This window comes from Strix uralensis, chromosome 5, assembly GCF_047716275.1.
Source record: "Strix uralensis isolate ZFMK-TIS-50842 chromosome 5, bStrUra1, whole genome shotgun sequence".
In the NCBI taxonomy this organism is placed as follows: domain Eukaryota; kingdom Metazoa; phylum Chordata; class Aves; order Strigiformes; family Strigidae; genus Strix; species Strix uralensis.
The window spans coordinates 26,410,762-26,434,719 of NC_133976.1; the positions used below are offsets into that span (position 1 = coordinate 26,410,762).

Genomic DNA, 23,958 nt, shown 5'->3' on the forward strand with positions numbered 1-23,958 from the left:
CTAAATTATGCTGAAAGTAAATGTTCTTTTGGGCTTGCTCACTCTAAACTGTACTTCTGTTCATTTTGGGAGCTTAGATACCAAGTTAAATTCAGGTATCTACACAGAGACATCTATTGCCATCTAGGACACCATAGGATACCCTTCTGACCCTCCAGCTGCTGGACCAAAAAGACATCGGTTCTGTGCCAAATCTGCCTATCCTACTGGGTATCCTAGACTCTCCATGGTATTTCAAGTGGCATGAGACCCTTGTGTTGAAACTACTACCTCAGCCCCTAGGCCACATGCTGATGTGGAGACACCTAGATTTAAGAGATGGATTTTATTTTTTTTTTTTTACTTGAAAACATTGCAGTTAATTGAGGTTCAAAATCTTTTTTTCTGGTAACTGAAAGGTGAGGGTGGGCCTTTTTCTATCTGACAGTCCTTCAGCAGATTGCTAGAATAATCCTTTGTTACTGAGTGGGTAGGACTCAGACCCCTACTGACCAGCACACATACTACCTGATTTCAATGGGATTTTGGCATCAGTCAGAAGGGCTTTTCTCTTTGCCAGGAAAGCACTAATAACATAAGTATGAAATAAGATGTTTATAAATGGCCCTTCCCTAAAGAGGACATGTGGTGAGTTGATCCTGCCTGGATACCAGGTGTCCACCAAAGCCACTCTATCACTCCCCTCCTCAGATAGACAAAGGAGAGAAAATATAATGAAAAACTTGTGGGTCAAGATAAAGACAGGGAGAGATCACTCACAAATTACTGTCATGGGCAAACTTCACTTGGGTAAAACGAATTTAATTTATTACCAGTCAAATCAAAGTAGGATAATGAGAAATAAAACCAAATCCTAAAAATACCTTCCCTCCACCCCTCCTTTCTTCCCAGGCTTAACTTTACTCCTGAATTCCCTACCTACTCCCCACCAGCAGCACAGGAGGATGGGGAATGGGAGCTGTGGTCAGTTCATCACACGTTGTTTCTGCCACTCCTTCCTCCTCAGGGGGAGGACTTCTCACACTCTTCCCCTGTTCCAGAGTGGGGTCCCTCTCACAGGAGGCAGTCCTCCATTAACTTGTCCAGTGTGAGTCCTTCCTATGGGCTGCAGTTCTTCACAAACTTCTCCAGTGTGGGTCCCTCCCATGGGGTGCAGCCCTTCAGGCACAGACTGCCCCAGCGTGGGTCCCCCACGGGGTCACAAGTCCCGCCAGCAAACCTGCTCCAGCTTGGGCTCCTCTCTCCATGGGGCCACAGGTTCTGCCAGGAGCCTGTTCCAGCGTGGGCTTCCCACGTGGGGTCACAGCATCCTTCGGGTATCCACCTTCTCTACCGTGGTTGTCCACAGGCTGCAGGGGAATCTCTGCTCTAGACCCTGGAGCACCTCCTCCCCCTCCTTCTTCACTGACCTTAGTGTCTGCAGAGTTGTTTCTCTCACATATTCTCAGTCCTCTCTTTGGCTGCAATTGCTGTTGAGCAGCTTCTTTTTCCCCTTCTTAAATTATCCCAGAGGCACTACCACCATCGCTGATGGGCTCAGCCTTGGCCAGCAGTAGGTCTGTCTTGGAGCTGGCTGGGATTGACTCTGTTGGACATGGGGGAGGGTTCTAGCAGCTTCTCACAGAAGCCACCCCTGTATCCCCCCTGCTACCAAAACCTTGCCACAAAAATTCAATACAGGAGAAAACACTGAAGAGCTTAACAGACCACATACAAAAAATGGCTTGTACCACAGTTTATGGACACCAGTGAAAATGTGCATATTTTAAGGGGAAAGCTCTATGTGTGGTGAGTGCCTCTTGTGTTTGTGGTTTTGCAGTAGCAAAATAATAAAACCACTGCAATTGGCCTTTCTCCAAGTAGCAGGGAAAACCAATGTTTTTTAAAGGTAGTCTGTTTCAACATGAGTAGGACCTACCAATTCCTGAAATCCTTGAAGTTTTTTGAAATCTACGCGGTTTTCTTCTGAAACTGATACTTTATCAGAATACTTTCTAAGTCACTTTCCAGTGCAAGAGAACCAAGGCACTAGGCATCACTGAAGACACTTAAAACTCAGACAAAACAGAACGTATCACTTACCTGATGTAACATGACTTCACGATAAAGGACTGTCAAGGGACCTGGATAGATGTTCATTATACTGCATGTTCCTTATGATCAGTTTTGACAATATACAGCACCAGGAAAATGGAATTTAAACTGACCCTCAACATACAGTTCTTTAAGGGAAACGCTTCACACAGGTTTTAAGTATTGATCAATCTTTAAACAAAGCAGTACAAAAATTAAAAGGGAAAATATGGTATGCTTAGGTTAGGAACCACATAATCTCAATTTTAGTCAGCCATCTAAATGGCAGGTATTTAATCTAAGCTACTTGTCTAGGCTTCATTTACAGTCAGTGTTGAGAGATAATTGGGTAGTAAGTACCTGCAGAGGGTAATTCCAGACACCTGTTTTAAACACATAGTTTAGGATAAAATTAAGTAGTTTTTGTAGTTGCCCCACTCTCTCCACTGACTTAAGGGGAAGACTACAATACTGCTGCAGAAGATACCTAACTTCTAAATGGTTAAATAAGATGTAAGTAATCCTTTCCTTATGTGCTAAATATAGCATATATATATAAAGGACTAAAAGGAAGAGAAGAAAAGAAAAATGAAAAAAAAACAAAAAAGAAAAAATCAGATTGATCAATCATGTATATTTGTCTGCAAACAAGGCCAAATAGTAATGGAATAAATGTGGAGTTGGTTGTTACTGAATTACAAAGAAAAAAAAAAAAGACAAAATTTCTTATAAGCAAAGTTATGCAGTGAAGATAGATCATAAATCCAAAATAACATTGATGCTGGATATTTAGTAGTGTAACTGAGATCATAATGTGTCCGTCTGTAGTTTAAGTAGACCTAATATGGTGTACAACAGTTTTTTGCAGTTTCTATTCAAAGTTGAATTTCAGCCATAGTAAATTAGAATTCTCTGGCAACTCGCCCATAACCTTTAAACTTTTCTGGTTGATGATCTTAATACACAAAGGCTTTTTATCAGTAAACTATGTTTGGATGGGAACCAAACTCTGACTCCTGCTCCTTCTCCATGCCACAATATTTTTGTAAAGCTGAACAAACATATTACACCAAACCCAGGGCTTTGAAGTGTAAACACCAACACACTTTACTAACACAAAACAGTCCAAAAATAAGACACTTATAGCTAAATTATTTCTGCAGTATGCAATAGGTGAACAATGCAATATCTTTACCTGAAAAGATAGTGCATAACTATAATCTGTATTTAACTGGTATCTGAAATGGATAATCATTCTTGTTTAATTTTTTCCCTCTATGCATTCATGGCTAAAAATTAAAAGGAATTGTAGGTCTGACAGTCTCATTTCAGAGACTTCCTGTGACAAGCATTAAAAAACCATCATCACATATGTAGATTTGAAGAAATTAGGTTACCTGAAAAGGCTTTTGTTATCTGGCATAATCCCTCTTTTCTGCAAAGGAAATGCTGGATTTCTGGAAGTAGGTTTACCTGTATGTAAAAAGAGAAGCTTTAATGATTTCATTCAGAGAAGTGCTCTTTCTCCTGGAGCCTTCAATGGGTTTGTGTTTAATTTATCATGTGCTAAACTCCTGTCACTGTCAAAAGGGAATGATAAGTTTGCCATCTCTGCAACATGGCATAATGAAGTTAAAGTGTGGGCTCTTCCTCCACTGGCCATCACAAACAAAAATTTTAGACTTACCGATCTCCTCCTGGCTGCTGCATTTTCACCCCTTCCCTGCCCCCTTTTCAGTTTCTTCAGCTTCTCTGTTCTCTGACAGTTATCAATCACTGTCTCTCCCTGTGTGGAAATAGCCTATGTCTCTTGAATTACTGTGCTTGGGAACAGTGCTAAGTTAAAGTAGCTAAATCATATCCAGGTTCTGTAACAAAGAACTGTGTTGCACCCATGGTATGGACATGCCAGCAGTGAGTAATGTTAGTCCAATATTTAAAGTTATCTGGAGATATGGACCATCTGGTTTAAGTCCCTGCTGTGCTGCAGACTTCCTGAGAGAACTTGGACAATTCCTTTGATCACCTTGTGTCTCAGTTATTCATGTGCGAAACTTCTGGACATTGCAGAGTGCTGTAAGAATTATTATATGGCACAGTATTAGAGGCTCAGATACGAAAATATGGGTAGAATGAGCAAAAAGCAGTTTGCAGAAGCCTGGAGTGTTTTTTGGTCTGAGACCTGAATCTAAAGCATGTATATTTCTAGCACACTGGAACTGCTATAAAAATTTAATTTTGGATACACTTAGATAAGGCATCCCTGTCCCAGGGAACCCCAGTGGACATGCTCCTAGCTCTGCCTTCTGTGGACATGTAGTTGTCTTCTGTATCCTCATGAACTTCATACCTGAACTAAATACCTTTTAAAAGCAGCTCTATTCTTCCCAGTTCCTCAAGTCAGAGTCTATACTTTTGGGTCTTGCCATTATTATCTGTGCTATTATACTTGAAATACAAGCCAAATTGTACCCATACTTTGGTCACATTTTTTCAAAGAAAGACCTCAGTTTAAGTGACTTACATATTTTTACCAACAGGTCAGGTGCTTATTTAGACATTTGTATATCTAAGTAACCTAAACTGTGTCCACAACACACTCAAATGAAAAAAAAGAAAATCCTGAAAATACCAAGAAATATCAGCACCACTGATGTTTTGGACTGAGTAAGCAGATTGCAGTGCCAGAGCAAGGAACTCTTATGAAGGCCCTGGAGGAGGACACTGGTCCAGCTTGCACATTATCAGTTGTAGGAGCACTGTCACTGTTTGGACATGTGCTCAAATTAGATGAAACTCAATAGTGATATTAGAAGCAAAGCCTGCAAAACCTAAATTAATCCAGTTTTATCTTCTGCCTATGATATTATTTTGAAATACTGCATGCATTTGCTTGTTGTTTCTCCTGATTTCTAAGTTCTCTTTTCCAATGGGGTAAATTACTTAAATTTCCCTTGACTTCTGTAGATGCTTTTGCTGCCTGACATGCTGGCTGAGGGTGACCAAGAACACAAAAGTTCAAGCTGAAGAAGAGAAAAGGAAAATCTGACACTCAGTTGTACCAATTTTCAGTATTTACACTGAAATACTTACATCCAAAATAACATACTATGTCCAAATGATAAATTGCTTTTGATCACTGTATGTGATATAAAGATGAAGGAAATGTTGGTATCTGACAAATACTCCTCAGTAGATAGGAAGCTTGAAAAAACATTTTAATTGCTGTTAAACCATGCCACTGCAGTATAAAACAAGCATTAGATGCTTTTCTTTTTACGAGTGCTGAAAATTTGGGCTAGCCCTGTCCTCTTATTCCCACAAAGGATAACACAATAACCTTGTACCTTCTGGAATAACTCTAGATGATGTAGGCTTTCCATTTGAATGCAGCCAGTACCATCATTTTTTCTGGAAGATAAGCAGATCAAAAGATCCCAAGGGCTTGTACCACCTATCAGGAAAGAAAAGAAGCATACTGAGAAAGAAAATACCGTGTAATTCTATTTGAACAAAAAAAAAAATACTTAAAACCAAATCCTGAGGAATAGCAAACTGTCAGAATGCTAAGTACATGAACAGCTACAGGTGGCAGAAGGAAAAAAGACATATTCACTATCACAGTTCAATCTTTGGAACTATATTTAGGTATTTCACCATTGGCACCTCCTGTTATACCTGCCTGCTGATGTCCAGTCCCCTGGTGTTTGAACTGTTTAGCATTCAGAAAAGAAGAAGTTCAATAACACGGGCTGCTTTAATATGTTTGGGGTTTTTTTCTGAACTGCTCAACAGGCACACTTATAACACACATCCACTATATGCAGTGTCATCTTCTGAGCTCTTTCATTATTGGGAAGTAAATTTTACAGGAAGTAATTCTGGTCATGCTATTGCACACAGCAGGAATTTCTAGCCTGAATTTTGGTATAGTGACTTCCTAAATATAGGCACTAGATTGCCAACATCTAGAACTGGTGTAGAAGTGGGAATTAAGTTGCACTGAGCAAGTAGCTAGCTTCTGAGCTAGCTCTGATGGTTCCTTTCTGGAACGAAGTTGAGCTCTGACAACATGGGGTTCTATTATCAGGAAACAAGCAACACCAGAGTCAGAGATGGCTGCCTGAAGAAGAGACAAAACTAAATTGCATCAATTAAAAAACCATTTGGATTAGGAGATACAAATAAGTCTTGGAGTTTGCCCATATTGCAGCATGTGGTGTGATGTAGAAATGCCAATGTAGCTTCAAATGAGCTTGGTCAGCTCCCTCAAGTGATTATTTGTTTTCTTCTGAATACAGCCTTCATCATCTGGACTAGTTAGAGATAGTGGCATCTCTCAAAAGATTAACAGAATTACTACATCTGTTGAGGACACCATGAATATGTTCAATAAAGGGTAAACCATTTCAGTGACAGGATGACAATTAGAAATAAAGAGCTTCCAAACAGAAAGGACAGCCAAAGAAACTGTACAGCATCCAAGGCAGGGTATAACATTAGGTTAAAGCTCTCTGCAGGGCAGCTATTTCAGTGACTAGTTGATTGGTTCTTTTTCCCAAGGTTGGGAAGATTACATGAATTTTATTCCATTTTGTGCTATCCATTTGTGATACCTTCCTAATCTTATTAGATTATCCTCTAAATTTGGTCCCACTGATGGCTCACAGAGATATTTATTTTGGCTGATTTCCCTCTCCAAAATGGAATTTTTTCCTATCGCAATCACAAACACAAATGCCAAGCAGGGTTAAGATTTCACTTAAGGAGATTTAACACTCAATTTACATTAAGTACCATAATGAACTGGTTGTGCAGCACTATCACCTTTTTATGTTTATAAGCAGTGCGAAAAAGGTGAAGAGATGAATTTTCAGGTACACTGCATCCATTAATGTAAAGAATTCTTCAAATTCACATTACAAAAACCAGTTTATGGTATAAAAATAATTAAGGCATATGAAATTTAGGCAAGACAGATTCACTGTGGGCTCCTTTGTGAAAGAAAGAAACCAAAAATAGATAAAAATGGCACAGATAGCAAATGAATGAAACATTAAAGAAACATACAAGGAAATACTTCACTTTAGTGCAAAAAGATTGACAGTGTTAACAACCTACCTGATGACCTCACCTTCTATGTAATTATCAGATAAGCAAGATGTTATGCCTTTGACTAGTAAACGCCTCTGAATAAATCATTATAATTACATATAAAGCACAATGCCTAGCTGTGTGCAAATTGAAAGGGAGCTAGAGGGAACTCCATTTCTCAGCAGCAGTTAATTTCCTTCCCTTGTTTATTATTACACATCCTGGCCAGGGATGAATTTGATCCCTGACTCCAAAGGACACGCTGCACTGTGTATCATTTGCCTTTAGGACACAGCAGAGTGATTGATATGAGTGTATGGAAGAGAAGAGGAAAAAAAGGAAAAAGGATCCTCAGACCTAGCATGTTTCTGAGCCAGTGACCAGGAAGTAAAACAGTTAACTGCTAGGAACAATTTTTCAGGAGGGGTTGAATGCCTGCCATTATCTGTGTTTTCTGTTTAGAGTAATTAGACATCTAGCCAGTTATTTCAGTACAGAACAATCAGAACTGAAACATGTCTATTTATAGAAAACAGGAGACTTCCTATTAGAAAAACAGCATACACCTAGTTCTGTCTCTCAGATTCAGGCTGACAGAGCAGTATGACTTCTATTTAAATGTATCAACACATTCATCATCAACTACACCTGAAAAAATGTTCTTGGAAAACAAAATTGAAAAAGGCATGTGTTACAATGGTTATTTAGTTCTGAAACAGACTCCTCTGTGAATAGATATAGCCTAGAAATTGCCCATGTCATTCGTCTCACAGCTTAATTTTTTGTGGAAAATGAACATCTATGATCATGAGACCATGAGTCTGTCTCCCTTCTGCAAAGGTAATAATTATAAAACTATATCTAAGCAAAACAATGCTACTGTTATTAACATTCCAGTAACACCAAATGGCCCAGGCTAAGGACTCCAAGCTGTCAGGTACTGTATTTTAACACAGAAGATCCCTTTCACAGAAATTATTTCTAAAGTAAAGTAAGATACAACATGTGAACATTCTACAATAAAAGAGAAAGGCAGACCAAAAGTGACAGCAGTAACACAAGTCATCTGCATGGAAAACTCCTGTTTCAAAATGGTTTTAGAGATGTTTAATGAAGAAGCATTAATAATGTCCGTATTATTCCATTGTCAATGTTTTGCTGGTTTCCTGCAGACTTTACACCTGAAGCAGGCTTCAATAAGACATTTGGAGTGGAAGATTAAAATGGGTACTTCATATCTGAAAAATTTAACTACTACCAATTTGCATCAAGCTTTTTCCACATAAAGGGCTTTGTCTAGTTACAGAAATCTTGTTTGCTTTATTCAGTAAGCCAGTGAAGCTCAGCATGCAGGAGCAGTAGACCAGTTAAACAGTATGAAATCCCACCTCATGGAGATAGGCTCTACTGCTTTGTATTACTTTGCATTTGGACAAGCAGAAGAGTGGTAACTTAAGATAAGAATATGCAATTGTATGTTCATCCCCTCTCTGAACATCTTTTCAAAACAAGATTTTTTAGTTCAGCCTGTTAATTAAGCCCTTGCCTACACAATGATTGTTCATCTGCAGAATTGCATCTTATTATGCAGGCAACGTGATCTTAATGTGGATATTAATGCGGCAACATGATGCTTTTATTCATCAGTCTTTTTTGTCAGTTCTTTCCCTCTCCTCTCCTCCAGTCTTTGTAGCCCCATCTTGCAGTCCCAGCTTAAAAAGTGTTTGTGTACATGAGATATGTATCTCATGTTTACCTGAGAATATCAACTTGCGTTGCTAATCCAAGAATCAGTAGTACATCACACTTTCATTCTAATCAGCTGGGACCACCTTTAATTACTCTTATTCTGAATGAGTCAAACTCCATGCTATTCAATTCAGCGAGCAATAGGTTTCAACTGAAAATTGATATAATATACAAGTTAAAGTTTTCAACAAGATATTACTGTTTTCATTGGCTTTGACTGACATCACCTGGAATAATTAAAATGGTGAATGTGGAAAAATAATTTAAAAGATAATAATCTAGGGAGAAAAACAAATGTTTTTAGCAGCAGTGGAAATAGGAATGCAGAGACCATAGAAACATTTAACTTTTTCTATAAAAATATTCTTCAGAGTGGATTTTTATTCTGATATCATACATCAAAGTGAACATAAACAAAATGAGAACTGTAGGATTTAGTGGAGCTTTAAGCTTACAACATATACATTTTATAGATGAACTTCAAGAATTTCTGAAGGTGATTTCTAAAATGAAATGGTCTTATTCCAGCCTTTGAAATTATCACATTCTCCCCATGAGCTATGGCATTGGAGGCTGGATTTTGCAGAAAAACTGTTAGATGCATGCAGCTCCATGGAGTTCTTAATCTCTTATGTGTATACATAGAAAAATATTTGATTTAACCAAATGAGTAAATTTCATCTCAACACCATAGCTTGAAATTTCATTCTTCAGTGTTAAGGTCCCCATCCTGAATCTTGAAATGAAGGAACTTTGAAAATCAAATACAATTTTCATCTCTTATGCTCATCTTCCTGTACTTCATTCATTCTGGGAAATTTAAAGACTGGTCAGCTTTATTTTTATTTTAATTTCATGTTGATCTGCAATTTTGCACTCACACCATCACCCTAAAATTAATCCATTTACAAGCCCTAGAGGATAAAAAGATGACAAGAAACAGCCACAAATTTTTTTGTTAATAACATACCATGTAAAACTAGTCCAATTTCTTTACACAGAGAACTGATTTAGTGAAAAAAGGGAATAGAAGCTATGAAACAGTTTAATTTTAGTAAGTCTTTAGACACTGTTTCCCACATAACATACTTATAAGGTGAGTGCACAGCTATTTGGAAAAATGAAGTCTACACTATCAAAGTGGATTTTTTTTGGAGCAGAACCACAAAGGATACCCCACCATATATTCAGTTCTGTTTGAATTTTTCAGTAACAAATTCAGTGATGTAATAGCAAGTGCATTTATAAATAGCAAACGACATCAAGTTGAGGGGAACAAGTTGAGGGGAAGTATAAACACTTTGGAAGACATGATCAGAAATCAAAATAATTTTGATAAATGGTCCAAATTCAACCTGAGGAAATTCAAAACAAGTTAAAAGTGTGTAGTGGGTTGACCCTGGCTGGATGCCAGGTGCCCACCAAAACCACTTTATCGCTCCTCTCCTCAGATGGACAGGGAAGAGAAAAAACAATGAAAAGCTCATGTGTCAAGATAAGGACAGGGAGAGTTCAATCACCAGTTACCATCACAGGCAAAGCAGACTTGGTTTGGGGAAAAATTAATTTAATTTATTACCAGTCAAATCAGAGTAGGATAATGAGAAATAAAACCAAATCCTAAAAACACCTTCCCTCCACCCCTCCTTTCTTCCCAGGCTTAACTTTACTCCTGAATTCCCTACCTACTCCCCACCAGCAGCACAGGAGGATGGGGAATGGGAGCTGTGGTCAGTTCATCACACGTTGTTTCTGCCACTCCTTCCTCCTCAGGGGGAGAACTTCTCACACTCTTCCCCTGTTCCAGAGTGGGGTCCCTCTCACAGGAGGCAGTCCTCCATTAACTTGTCCAGTGTGAGTCCTTCCTATGGGCTGCAGTGCTTCATGAACTGCTTCAGTGTGGGTCCCTTCCACAGGGTGCAGTCATTCACGCACAGACTGCCCCAGCGTGGGTCCCCCACAGGGTCACAAGTCCCGCCAGCAAACCTGCTCCAGCTTGGGCTCCTCTCTCCACGGGGCCACAGGTTCTGCCAGGAGCCTGTTCCAGCATGGGCTTCCCACGGGGTCACAACCTCCTTCGGGTGCATCCACCTGCTCTGGTGTGGGGTTCTCCACAGGCTGCAGGTGGAGATCTGCTCCACCATGGGCCTCCATGGGCTGCAGGGCACAGCTGCCTCACCATGGGCTGCAGCACGGGCTGCAGGGGAATCTCTGCTCCAGAGCCTGGAGCACCAACTCCCCCTCCTTCTTCACTGACCTTAGTGTCTGCAGAGCTGTTTCTCTCACATATTCTCACTCCTGTCTTCTGTCCGTTGTTGTGGAGCAGGTTTTTCCCCCCTTCTTAAATATGTTATCCCAAAGGCACTACAACCATCGTTGATGGGCTCAGCCTTGGCCAGCAGTGGGTCTGTCTTGAAGCCAGCTGGCATTGGCTCCATTGGACATGGGGGAAGCTTCTAGCAGCTTCTCACTGAAGGCACTCCTGTAGGCTCCCTGCTACCAAAACCTTGTCATGTAAACCCAATACAAAGTGCCATAATTCAGAAGGAGAAATCAGACGGACAGATACAATTGACCAGAGAGCACTACTGCAGAAAAGGACCAGATTAATAAACTGCATATGAATTAACAATATAATACTCTTGCAACCCACCCACGCTCCCCCCCAAATAGAAATAACTTTTGAGTTGTGGGCAAAGATTTATTGGTGCTGAAAGAGTTGAATCCTCCCCTTCAGAGCTGCAGTTTGAATTTATTCCATGTCAGTTCACCACAGAATTCTAAATAATAGGGTCTATTTCATTATAACCATAACCCCTCAGACATTAAGAAGTCTAACCAACCTGTTTATGAGTGTTACATACAAGGAACAGGGGGCAATCCCGCTGCTGTAGTTGCTGTTGGTCATACCTGACCAGTAATGTTGTTTCTCAGTTTTGGAAAACATGGTTTCAGTAGCAGTCTACAAGAAGGAGGTGGGTTTTGGAAGACCTTTTACTGGGTCTGACTGGAATGGAGTTAATCATCTTCCTAGCAGCCCACACAGTGCTGTCTTTTCAATTTGTTACCAAACCAGTGTTTATAATGTACCAATATTTTAGTTATGGCTGAACAGTGCTTGCACAGTGGCAGCACCTTCTCTGTGTCTCACTCTGACCTGAAGTGAGTAGGCTGGGGAGGCAAGAGGCTGGGAGTGACACAGCCGGTACAGCTGACCCCAACCGACCAAAGGGATATTCCATACCATATGAAGTCGTTCTCAGCAATAAAAGCTGGAGGAAGAAGGAGGAAAGGGGAGGACATTCAAAGTGGTGATGTTTGTCTTCCTAAGTAACCATTATGTGCGCTGGAGCCCTGCTTTCCTGGAGATGGCTGAACACCTGCCTGCCGATGGGAAGTGATGAATGAATTCCTTGTTTTGATTTGCTTGTGTGCAGCTCATACTTTACCTGTTCAACTGTTTATATCTCAACCCACAAGTTTTCTCACTTTTACTCTTCTGATTCTCTCCCTCATCCCACCAGGTGGGAGTGAGTGAGCAGGTGGGTGGGGCTTAGTTGTAAACTGGGTTAAACCACTACACCATAGAATAAATTTTTACCCATCCAAAATCAATTGTCCTCTTTAATCACTGGAGGCAGGATACAAAGTAAACATTTTAATTTGGAGCAAAGATTATATAAAGAAAAATTTCTAACCACAAGGATGAAGTGCTGGAATACGTTATTTTAAGGAGTCTACAGAACCCCTGCCAAGGGAGATACCAAGATTTGTACATGATGGTTTTTTGTCTATTTCCAGGCACCTCTGAACTACATGGATGTGAAGAGAAGATTTTCAGAAAAAGGTATTGTTTAGGTACTGATGCATTAAACTGTATTCAAATGTATTTTTGGCATGTTGCAATCCTGATCTGTAAAAAAATATATGATGAATATATGTTTTAGCTTCATGAATCACAAGTCTTCATAGTCTACAGGGAAAAGTAAAAGTCAAACTCCTCTGCTCCTGCAGGGTAATGGAACGAGCACAGCTTGAACAGAGTTTGGTGAGGAGGCACATATTTATGGAAATAGCTTCTTGTGCACAAATCCAACTTTAAAAAAGACAGAGGAATATGTTTTACAAAACAGGCTTCGTCCCTGCAATGTAGTCAATTTATAGGAGCCAATAGTCTGTTAGTCAAGAGTTTATAGAGTGGAAGAACTACCAGATGTCTGAAAGACAGAACTACTGTCTCAGTGCCTGGCTCTGGACTCTGGGCTGGATTTTATGCCCCTCAGCATCTCAGAAGGCAGAAGCATCAGGCAGGCTGCGTGACAGGGATTGGGGACATGGGAATTCTACACCTCTGAAGATCTGAGCTTCACTGATAATGCTCCAGGGAAGAATATTCTTTGAAGCCTATTTCTGGTTATGGCAGCTCAGCTGTCTCACTTGTGCAAAGATCAGAGTGCCGCTTGTTGGACTGAATGCTTTCTTTTTGTTAATGATACGGCTTTTTATGAGTTTTTGATATCACTGTTTCGTTTGTAGGGATATCCTTAAAGGAATGTCTTATATCTAGGTGTGCAGGAATTTTCCCCTTAAAGAAGTAGTTATTGGAAATATTTTAATTTTTCTTTTGGCATGGCTCTTGATAGTCATGAGCTATCACCAATTTGAACTCACTATGACAACAATGAAGAAACGGTCACTCTGATGAGTGAAGATAGTGTAGGAAAATGGCAAGATTTCTGATATTTTCTGAACTATTCTGGAAAGCAGCTGTTCACCTGTCCATGTGCAAACCTTTCGCTGTTTCACACAGTGTGCTCCATGTTACTTGTTGAGACAGATTGTACTCTGCCATAATGTACAGTCCAGTTCAGTAACCACCTGCTTAACTAGACAAATTAGGCTGAAATCTTTTGGCACAATAATAGCAGTGTAGTATTATAAGTGTAAAAAAACCCAAAAAACCACCCTATGTATGAGGCTGAGATTATTGGACACAGTCAACTCACTCACAAAATACTTCATACAGTTGCTGTATGGCTGCCAGGAAAAGGCTGCAGGAATCCTGAGGACAGTCACTATTCACCCCCTTTGAGGATGATCAGGGTTTTATTATGGCTCAGCTACCCCCTAACTAAGAGAATCTGAAGCGCCAAGGGTATCATTCTTTGTGGAGGAGAGGCTGGTGTGAACCAAGTGAAACCAGACTAATTTCAAGGACAGCTCATCTGTCCCTGAACAGCTTAGCACAAAACACTGCCCTGTGCTCAAGAATTAATGCACAGTCACACCTGAATTCAGTATTTGGAGAGTGAGACAGCCATCTGAAGTCGTATCACAGTGCCTCACCATAAAAACAGGGTAATGCTTGACTATTCTGTAACTCTTCTGCAAATACTATGGAGAGATGTTAGGTCTAACTACAAATAGGGTGGCATAATGCTTCCACTCTTGTCTGAAAAAAAGAAGAAAGGGAGTTATTTTATTACTGTTTCCTTATTATCAGGAAGGGCCAGGATGCAAGCCTGCTTTCCTTGTCAATCCAAAGCAGAATTTTAAAAGTACAAAAATAAATGAGTGTAACAAGCCAAGAGTTACCTGTTTCTCACAGAACTCTTCTCAAATTTGGCAAGATGTTTTCCTTTTTCCACCTGGCCTCAGACTCTAAAACTGTCTTGGACCTACCTACCAAGTCAAGCAGTTACCATCTTCCTTACTGGAGTAATTGATAATACAGGGAAAATGACTTTCTCTAAAAGAAGCAAAAGAAATCTATTGCAGACATAAATACAATGGAGAAGAAACAAGACAATCTTTACTCCATTTATATCACATTCAGTCATGCAATAGACTAACATTCCTTTCTTCGATCAACAAATTACCCTACTGTGAGAAACAACCACGAAAGAATTTGGAGACCTGCAGCAGATAATTTAAAGTGGCATTTTTCAATTTGCAGATAACTGTCTGTAAGACAACAAAAGGTAATACACAAAAAAATGCAGTAAAATTAAACTATATTCATATATTTTTCTGTATAACCAAAGAATGAGTAGAATACTGGAAATAAAAGTAACTAAAGCACATTCAAAAATTATATTAGTCGGATATGGGGAGAAGAGTACTGCAGTATGTAAGACAGGTGCATTAGATGGTTCTTAATTTATCAGGGAGAGATCGTGTCAAGCTAAGAATAATTCTCCAATGAGTTGTATTACAGATTGTAACTCTAACAACCTACAGTTTTTATCATGGCATAATCTGTCAGCTCAAGCTATGAAAATATGCTGTCAAAACACTTTCTGAACTACAGTAGAATTCAATAGCAAACAAAAGAAAAATAGGTAGTCCTGACCCTATGGCAAAAACATGAGGGCAATTCAAACACCCAAGCCTGTTATTCCACTTCTGTGCTTACAGACAGTGCGTTGGATGAATATTCAGATTATTCTGGTATGCTCTCCACACATGTACTTTCTGCATAGCAAGCCTCGGTGAAACCAAAAGCATCTAGTAATCCAATATGTTATGCTCTACTTGGATGCAAGCTAAAAAGGTTTCCAATCCTAGTTGCTTCCCAATGCTGGAATTCTTACTTTATACATATTTAATGCACCAGGTAGGCTACCACAGTCAAAGCTGCTAGATATGTTTCTCACTCGCACAAGAAAGCATTGTGAGACTGAGACCTAACTTTCTCTGGGATGGAAGTACTTGGTGCTTAGTTAAAGCACATAGCTGTCACAGATCTGCCAAAGCTCAGCTAATCCATCTGTGTAGGTGCTTCCTTACCTGCTGTGAAGTTGGAGAAATAAACTGACAGAAAAACCAGATTGAGAGATAGTAGACACAGACTACTGACAGTGGACTGGGCTGAAGAACCAGGTGAAAACTGGAAAGAGAAGATGTGCATGTGGGGAGAAGGAGTGTCATGCAGTTGAGACATGTAGGAATCGGACTGGGGTGAAGAAGTTCATGGGGAAGGCAACTCTATAGTTAAAGAAGTTATTGTCCAAATGCTCCAGCTGTCACAGGCATTGGAAAACTTGCAATGATGTCCCTGTCCTGGTAGCAGGGTTTGGGGCTGAGCATGAGAGGTGGCAGTGTGCCACCCAAGAATCAAAGATTTACCAGATTTTCACAAGTACATCCCGCTGAGGGAGGAAAACCACATTGCTTCGTGCAATGAGGAAGCGGGTGCTCAGCTCTCCAAGCCTCAGCGGAGGGAAGAACAGCTCCACCCTGCTTTGTGCCAAGGAAGAAGACTCTGCCTGCCTGACGCAACTGCCTTTGGACAACCCTCACTGCTACATGATACATGTTATTCTAACTGATAACTCTTGGGACTATATCCAGGAAAGAACTTTGTATCACTGTTCTGTGTGCCCTGAGGCAAAGTCATGTGAAAAAGCAGCATGAACTCATGAAGTGGAAGGATGTATCATGAGTGAGTGAGTCAAATCAAAGTTGAAAAGAGTGCATGTCACAGCTTTTGAGTACCTAACTGCACTGCTTGTGTGCATATATGCCCGCTCTGGTCAGATATTCACAAGGTTCTTCAAGATCTCCCACCATTTATTACAAAGTTACTTTATTTAAACTTCAGATAACATAAAGAAAAGTAGCATTTAAATATGTGAGGTAGATACCTCTGTCACTCACAGATCAGAGTGACAGAAGAAGGGAAACAAACACACGTGACAATGAAGAACATGCTGGGGACAGGAAAAACTCCTCTTGGCTGGATACAGAGATGTAAGATGAAAACCCAACAGAGTCAATTGATGCAAAATCACCAGGATTCAAAAATTCTATTACAGAAACTTTTACTAAAACTCCAATTATTTTTGGGGGGGGGGAAATTAAAAAAAAAAAAAAAAAAAAAAAAAAGAAAATTTAGGCCTGAACTTCTGTTATTTTACTGTGAGAAACTCAGAGGAACATGGGTTACAGCCTTCAGATCCACGTCTCTGTTGCTGAATAAACAGAGTAGGACTGCTGTGATCGCTGCTTCTGTGACAAAAAGCTCACCTACAGACATGCCCAGTGGAGCCCAGAGGAACCTCAGCAGGTGGGAGAATCCAAATAGCATCCTGCTCCAGCTGCTACCAGGGACATTGCAGGAGAGGGATCTGTGCACAAAACACTCTTCTCTCTTATGCACATGCACACGTGTACACACACACACACACAAAGGAGCACAGAGGCATGATGCTGGGTGGGGGAACCCCAGTAACCCTGTCAGAGAGACACAAGCTCCTGCCCTGGTCCCCTCTCAGCTGTCCCAGGGGATACTCAGCCCCAGGGCCCAGCATGATGAGCGAATGGGAGCCCCAAAGCATCTTGTGGACCTGGGAAGGGGAGAAAGTGCATTGCCTAAGGGTTTGGGACCCATTACGAGGTGCACAGTAAGAGTGTTTTCCAATTGTTTATTACGGGCTGTTCAGTGGAGGAAACAAGAGTGGGCAAAAGGAGGTATCAAGGTGGTTTGAAGAAGAACAAGCATGGGAAAAAGAGGAATAAGGGTATAAAAAGGGCTTCCCATCTCTAACGAGTGGGCTGGTTGCTACTCTTGGCTGGTCATGTCCTGCACCTGGTCAGGGCAGTCTGTTCTGTCTTCTCACTAAACTTCATTGCCAACTCTTTCTTGGCAGCAGGGCTCTCACGTGTGTGTATATGTGTCTGTGTGTGTATATCTCTAAGTGCAGCCCCTGGAAGGGACCTGGGCTTGGAGGCCTGTGTATCCATGATGGCAGCAGCTGGAACAGGTATGAGCGCATGTGTGAGCACTGGAGAGTGGATGAGGCCATGTGTGCTGTTTGTGTTTGTGAATGCTGTGTTGATCTGCATGGCTGGCCATGTGTGTGTATGTATGTGGTGTATAGGTGTGTGCGTGTGCTGCCTGAGACCACATGTTCAGCCTCACTGCTGGTTGGACATGGATCTGCATCAGCCTCACCTCCATTAGGCTGCCAGATTTGGCAATGTCTCTAACTTCGACGACTGTGTTCATAGGAGCTACAACAAAAACAGGTACTGAGGTATCTTCCCCACTAGACTATTACTAAGCCTGCTGATCCTGCTACTTTTACAAGGAAGAGTCTGAATGTTTAGAGAGATTCATGCAACAAGTGGAAAGAGCTGGAGGTTGGAGAGAAGATTCAATGGGAAAGCAGTGCCTGGGGAGGAGGAGTGTTCTCCCCAAGGAAACCAAACTGACAGCTTGAGTATACTTTCTATCCTGCCCTTCACCCCAATCTTTCTACCACTCCCACTCTGCAACAGGACATGAGGAACCTGGGAAGCCCTCTGAATGATGGCACTAATGAGAATCCATCATTGACTTTAAAGGGCAAAAACAGTGCTAGAGCTGAGAAAACAGCCTCTTCCCTTCGGTGGATATGGAAGACCCTCAGGATAAGCAGCTAAAGAGTAGACGAGTTTATGTGTCTTAATGTCCTGTCTCATTCAAATTACAATGAAGTAGCATAACAATCATAAACTTAAAAGTATGCTGTTTGATCACCTATGCAAGAAACAAAGACACATATTTTAAAGTCCAAATGGCAGCCCTTGATCACTGCATTTATAGCACTCTGGCATCCTATGCCAACCCTAACTAATGTGTCCGATTCCTTAATACCCAAGAGACAGGAAACAATCAGAATACTGCAAAAGAGAAGCTTGGGAATAGAGGCAATGCCTAAACTAAACAGTGTCAGGACACAGGCTCAACCACTGGCTTGCAGTCATCTGCCGTGATTGTTTTCTCCCTGGGTGGCCATGCAATGCCCCAGGAGACAGCTCAAGCCAGTGACAGTTCCTAAAACTCAGAAAAGAGCAGGCCACCCTCAGCCAGAGGAAAAGACTTTAGATACATGGACATGAGTCATACTGCACCACTTGTCCTCAGGACTAAGGAATTGACCCATTTTATTTATGTTAGACAAAACCACAAAGACAGGGATGCAATAATTAAGCCATGGCTAATGTGAGGGAGATTTCCAACTGTATGCCACAGGTACTGTTTTCTATGCAGCACCCTATTCTGCCTTTCAAGTCTATTCAGCTGGCATGCCATGGGGTAGTTAGTGAAAGTCGATGATACAGACATCATCATGACTACCTCGTAGAGCATCCATGGAACATGGACTCCAAAGCAGACGTTACAATTATCTCTCCAAACTTTTTAAAGAAACTTAGGGTCAGACCTCTCACTTTTTAAGGACAACAGGCACCCCCACATTGTTAGATTTACAAAAAATGTGTACTGTAATATCCGGGATGTAAGTCAGATATGTCATGGAGCTGGGTAGAGAAGAAAAAAACCTGTGGCTTTCTCCTACTTCACACATCATCCTGTCACAAAGGGGACAACCTAACTAGTTTACAGTTACCTTTGCTAGTACTTTCTTGAATACTTCTTTCTTTCTTTCTACTCTTAGAGCTTTCTCCAAAGGTCCTCTAACCTTTTTTCTAAAGCTGTAGCACTTCATTCCAAGTGAAAACGGGGTTAACATGTGCCAGAGTCTATGTATTTAAAGTCCTTTTCTTCATCCTACTCTTTACAGAAGATTACCTCAATTATATTTTGTCGAAGACTGACTTCTAGACAGGTTCCAGTGATACTTAGCCTCACTGTGGTTGTCAAAACTGCAGTGAGGGCTTTTCTTTTTTTTGAGAAAGTTGCTGAAGCCAGATGGAAATAAAAAAAAGTATTTAAATGCCTGATTCCTATTTGGACAGACAAATACTTCTTGGTTTGGTCAAAAATATCTAGGTCTTGTCATTTTTTCTCTTGGGAAAAAAAAAAAAAAAAAGATTGTAGCAAACAGTGGTTTTCTTCCAAGTAAAGAAAAAATAGTTTTGTCTTATTTTACCATTTTACGCTAAAAGTCCATTTTCAAAAACTGATCAATTGAGCTGTCAGATCTAACTGACAGATCTAAAATAAGTGTGGTTCTGCCAGATTCATCTTGCATTTACACAATGCAGAAGAAAACCCAGTATATTCTATGTACATACACGCTTTTAGTAGTTGCTATAAATTAAAAATGAAACTCCTTTTTATAGCTAAATATTTATTTTGGAAAGCATTACCACAAATCTCAGAAACAAAGTAATTACAACAATGAGCTTGTTATAGAAACACTTTATGCCTTGAATCATTTGTTTCAAACTTTCCAAAATGCATAGCACTCAGCTCTTCTGTCCTTTCCTCTATCAAAGTGTGAATATATTTTACATATGTGAGGCACCATTGAGGAAATATATAAAGAATATATTTTTTGTAATCTTGCTACCAGTTAAGGTTGCTCAAATCCTATTCCTCTGTTACTTTTTAATCCAAATCCCTTGCATATTTTGCCCTTCTGTTGTGAAAAATGTTTAGTAATAAAACATGGCTGCCAAAAATGATAGAAATTAATTTTATGTGGGTTTTTTCTTTTCTAATCAAAGAGTAAGTGTCATTTTTAGTAATAGTTTTCTGTATGAAATAATTTTTTTCAGAAATCTGAAAGCTTTCATGACCAACTTGAAACTGAGGGATAGTTAGTTTTGATTTCTGAGTACGTCAGAGAAGCTTCCTTTCTCTTCAACATCTGTGCAAACCATAATTACCTCCAAATGGACAACCTCAGGGGCCAAATAAAAGAATATTCAATATTACATTAAAAAATCAACTTTGAGGGAGTATAATGAACATCAGAAGGGTAGAATAATCATTCTCCTCGTGAAGGAAAGGTTCCCATTTGGTGTAAAATAAGCCGGTGTAACAATATGGTGCGTGAAATTTTCAGAAACATGTTCTAACCCGTGGGTGGCTACTGTACTTTTGATGTCTGGGGCATTTTGGGGATGCAGCATTCAAAAGGGCTGTCAGCTGAAAGTGGATGCAGCTGGAGAAAGTTGGAATCTGAACCTAGGAATGGAGTGGGCTGGCTGCAAATTACAATGAAGGCCCACACAGTGTATAAGCTTTTTGCTATCTGAACCAATAAAAGTCATGGTAGCTAAAGTAAAAAAAAAAAAAAATTAAAAACTGGTTTGGTTTCAGTGGTATATAATGCCTCTACCTAAAATGGGAGCACAATGATGAAAGACACCACACTTCTCACAGCTGACCAGCACTCAGAGCCAGGGAGTGCATCAAAAAGGGTGCGCGGCTTCCAGCAGCCAAAACACTGGGCAACTAATACAACAATCTCTCAGAGAGACTGCACTGGCAGGAATGCTACAGGCTTCTGGCTAGACTTACTGTCATTCTCCCAGCACCTATATTAGTAGACAATCATCTGACATTTAGGAACAGACGTATATATATTTATAAACCAGAGTTTCTGCTTGAACCCTATCAGAGTCAGGATTAATTTCTTAAAGGGAAACATTTAAAAAGTACTTGAATAAAAAATTATCTGCTGTTACCTTCTTATCCCATAGGCTACAGTTATAAAACATTGCCTCAAACTCTTTTACAGGATTTGCATGTTACTAGCATATTATAAAGCTTGTATGCTATTTAATTTCATTTCAGTGGACTCACACACTTTGGCCGACATGTGTATCTGTCCGGACACTGGTGTTTTTCAGATTCTATTAACATGACATAATTTATTCCAGCAAAGTTTTAATTTTAGCTCACTGTGTAATCAGTGTGTAATATTTTAATTGTTGTAAGTTCTAAGTCAACCCAATAAATACCACTCTCCACTGGACTGTATGTTATGTTTATATGACAAAAAAGAACATTCAAAAAAAGGTATGTTTGGTAACTTTATGACTAAATGCTGCATTTTGGTTTTAACCAAATGTCCTTATACTTTTGTTATGAACAAATAAAAAATTTCCCTTTCTCAAAGAAAAGAGTGCATTTGAAACAGGGGGTTTAGTAAAATACTATAGAGAGCCTATTTTAGTGTTACAAAGAAATAGTTTGTGTGCTCTTCTGCTAAAAAACATGAATATGTTCTGCTAATAATTAGGAAGGAGAATACATATTGTTCAGAAAAATATACGATGCATTTAGATTTTTCTAACACGAAATCACAGCATCACATTAGAGAGCAGCATGTATTTGGGTGTGTCAGAAACTCATTTATCTTGTGCTGAAACCAATGATGTCTGTGGCATGAGATTAGACATCTACTTTCAACTAGCTGGCAAATAGCCAGCCTTAATTGCTAAAAGCAAAATTAAGAAGTGATCAAGACAATGTATGTTTCTGGTATACATTTTCTTCCTAAAACTATATGAACTTTCATTTTAAGGAAGCAGAACAAACTTAACAAACCTTAAGCATGGTTGTAACAGTATGCTCTCAACAGTATGCTCTGAGAATCACACTTTTAAGCTCCTTGCTTAACAAGACACAAAAAGAATACTTCTGAAGTGTATGTTTTACTTGTCAAAACTTTGTCCAGGACTCACATGACATATATTTTGCATTAGGAAACCAACCCATTTTGTATACTGTCAGCTATATATTTGTACCAACAGTTAACCAAAATGATTTTTGGAAGAGAAATTACATCTGCTAGATTTGAAGATATACATATATTTGCATGGTAACCCACAAAACACTTCTGTGGCTAGCCTCGCCATTATTATTTTGCACAATATTTTAAATGACTTACTTATGATAGAATGATCTTGTGCTTCTGCTGGCATGCTAGGATCTCCAGTCCTGCTTATTTAACCTTACCTCCACAGGGTTGTTTACACTTTCAGAACCTGATTTCAATTTACTTTAATTTTCTCAGAGACTTTTTATTTATAAAAGCTGAGCATCTAGTGACCTCTCTATTCCTGACATTTCCTTTACTCTCCACTATGAAAAAGAACAAAAACCCCAGTGTCCCATTTCTGTTCCAAAAAAACTAAACTGCTTCCTTCAGTGGGTTGGTCCTTGTAATTGAAAATGGCAACCAGATGTTTACAGAACACACCAGCAATTTTCCTTGAGGCCTTTAGTCTTTATAATTGTTTGCTAAAGTTAGTTGGATTTCATGGAAACTTGTCTGAGGCTGTAACAAACAGCAAGTAAGATCTCCTCCTAACTGTACTCTGAACAATTAAAAATAAAAAAAAAATGAAAGTAAAGTTAGAACTAATGCTACCTATTCCTGTTAACGTATTTCAAACTCCATAGAAAACCACTCACTAAGGGAGGAGATTTGGTTCTCTTAGTGCTGATTTTTACGTGCTGTCCCATAAAAACCATCCTTATTTCAGAGTATGTTATTTGCTTCCTACCTTCTCAAACTTCAGCTGGCTAACTCTAAGCATGACTGATTTTGCAGTCCCTTCTGTTTTCCCCACCCCTGTGAGGAATATATTCTCATAGAATTGGGCTTTTGAGAATATTTTGCATTTTAAGAAGATGCTGTAAATTACATGTTGCTTGTTGCTCAATTAGAGCCTTGAGCCACCACAGCTGCTTCATACCTGAAATCTCTCCATCTGCTTTAGAAATCACTATGTTTTCCCTCTTCAGTTTCTTGTCTGCCTCATTCTCTCAAGGTTAGTCATAGGCTTCAGGAAGTCTGTGAGTCCATCTTGTCACCCCACAGGGGGACACACTCCACCCAATAAAATCTCTTTACCTAATATTTCAAGACTTCTAAGACTGAATGCTCCACAGCTCCAGTGGATCCATTTGATTACTTCACTAGCCTTACCCCCAAAACATATTTCCTAATATCTAACATAACTTTTTTGTTGTTGTTGTAGTACTTCATATCCTATTTACTATAGGCATGTATGGCAAATCTCTGACAGTCATCAGACACGGCTCTGGGGGCCTCCAAAACCCATGGCTGTAGTTTATTCTCTAGACTAATTAGCAACCCTAAGGAAACTATTACTGGCTGCACTTGTGAAGTAGCGCTTCTGCAAGTTCCTACCTTGCTGCTGGCCAGATGTCAGCAATTAAGCTGATTCTTTTGCTGAAATAGCCTCTGGTCAAAAGTATGAATAGTGAGGAGTACTAGAGCTGATACAATATGCTAAAGGAATAAGCTAAAGATGTACTGCAAGGAGCATGCA

The 23,958-nt window shown here is 39.9% G+C and overlaps 1 protein-coding gene across 3 annotated transcripts in view; it reads right to left on the reverse strand.

Annotated features, from left to right (window-relative positions):
• The window catches only part of CPED1 (cadherin like and PC-esterase domain containing 1), a 153,882-nt gene that overhangs the window by 112,631 nt on the left and 17,293 nt on the right, over positions 1-23,958 (reverse strand). For all 3 annotated transcript variants that reach the window (XM_074870180.1, XM_074870181.1, XM_074870182.1), the window contains 2 exons: positions 5,421-5,527; positions 3,471-3,546 (listed from right to left, as the gene is read on the reverse strand). In XM_074870180.1, the coding sequence (XP_074726281.1) occupies positions 3,471-3,546; positions 5,421-5,527 (183 nt within the window). The remainder of the gene's footprint in view (positions 1-3,470; positions 3,547-5,420; positions 5,528-23,958) is intronic.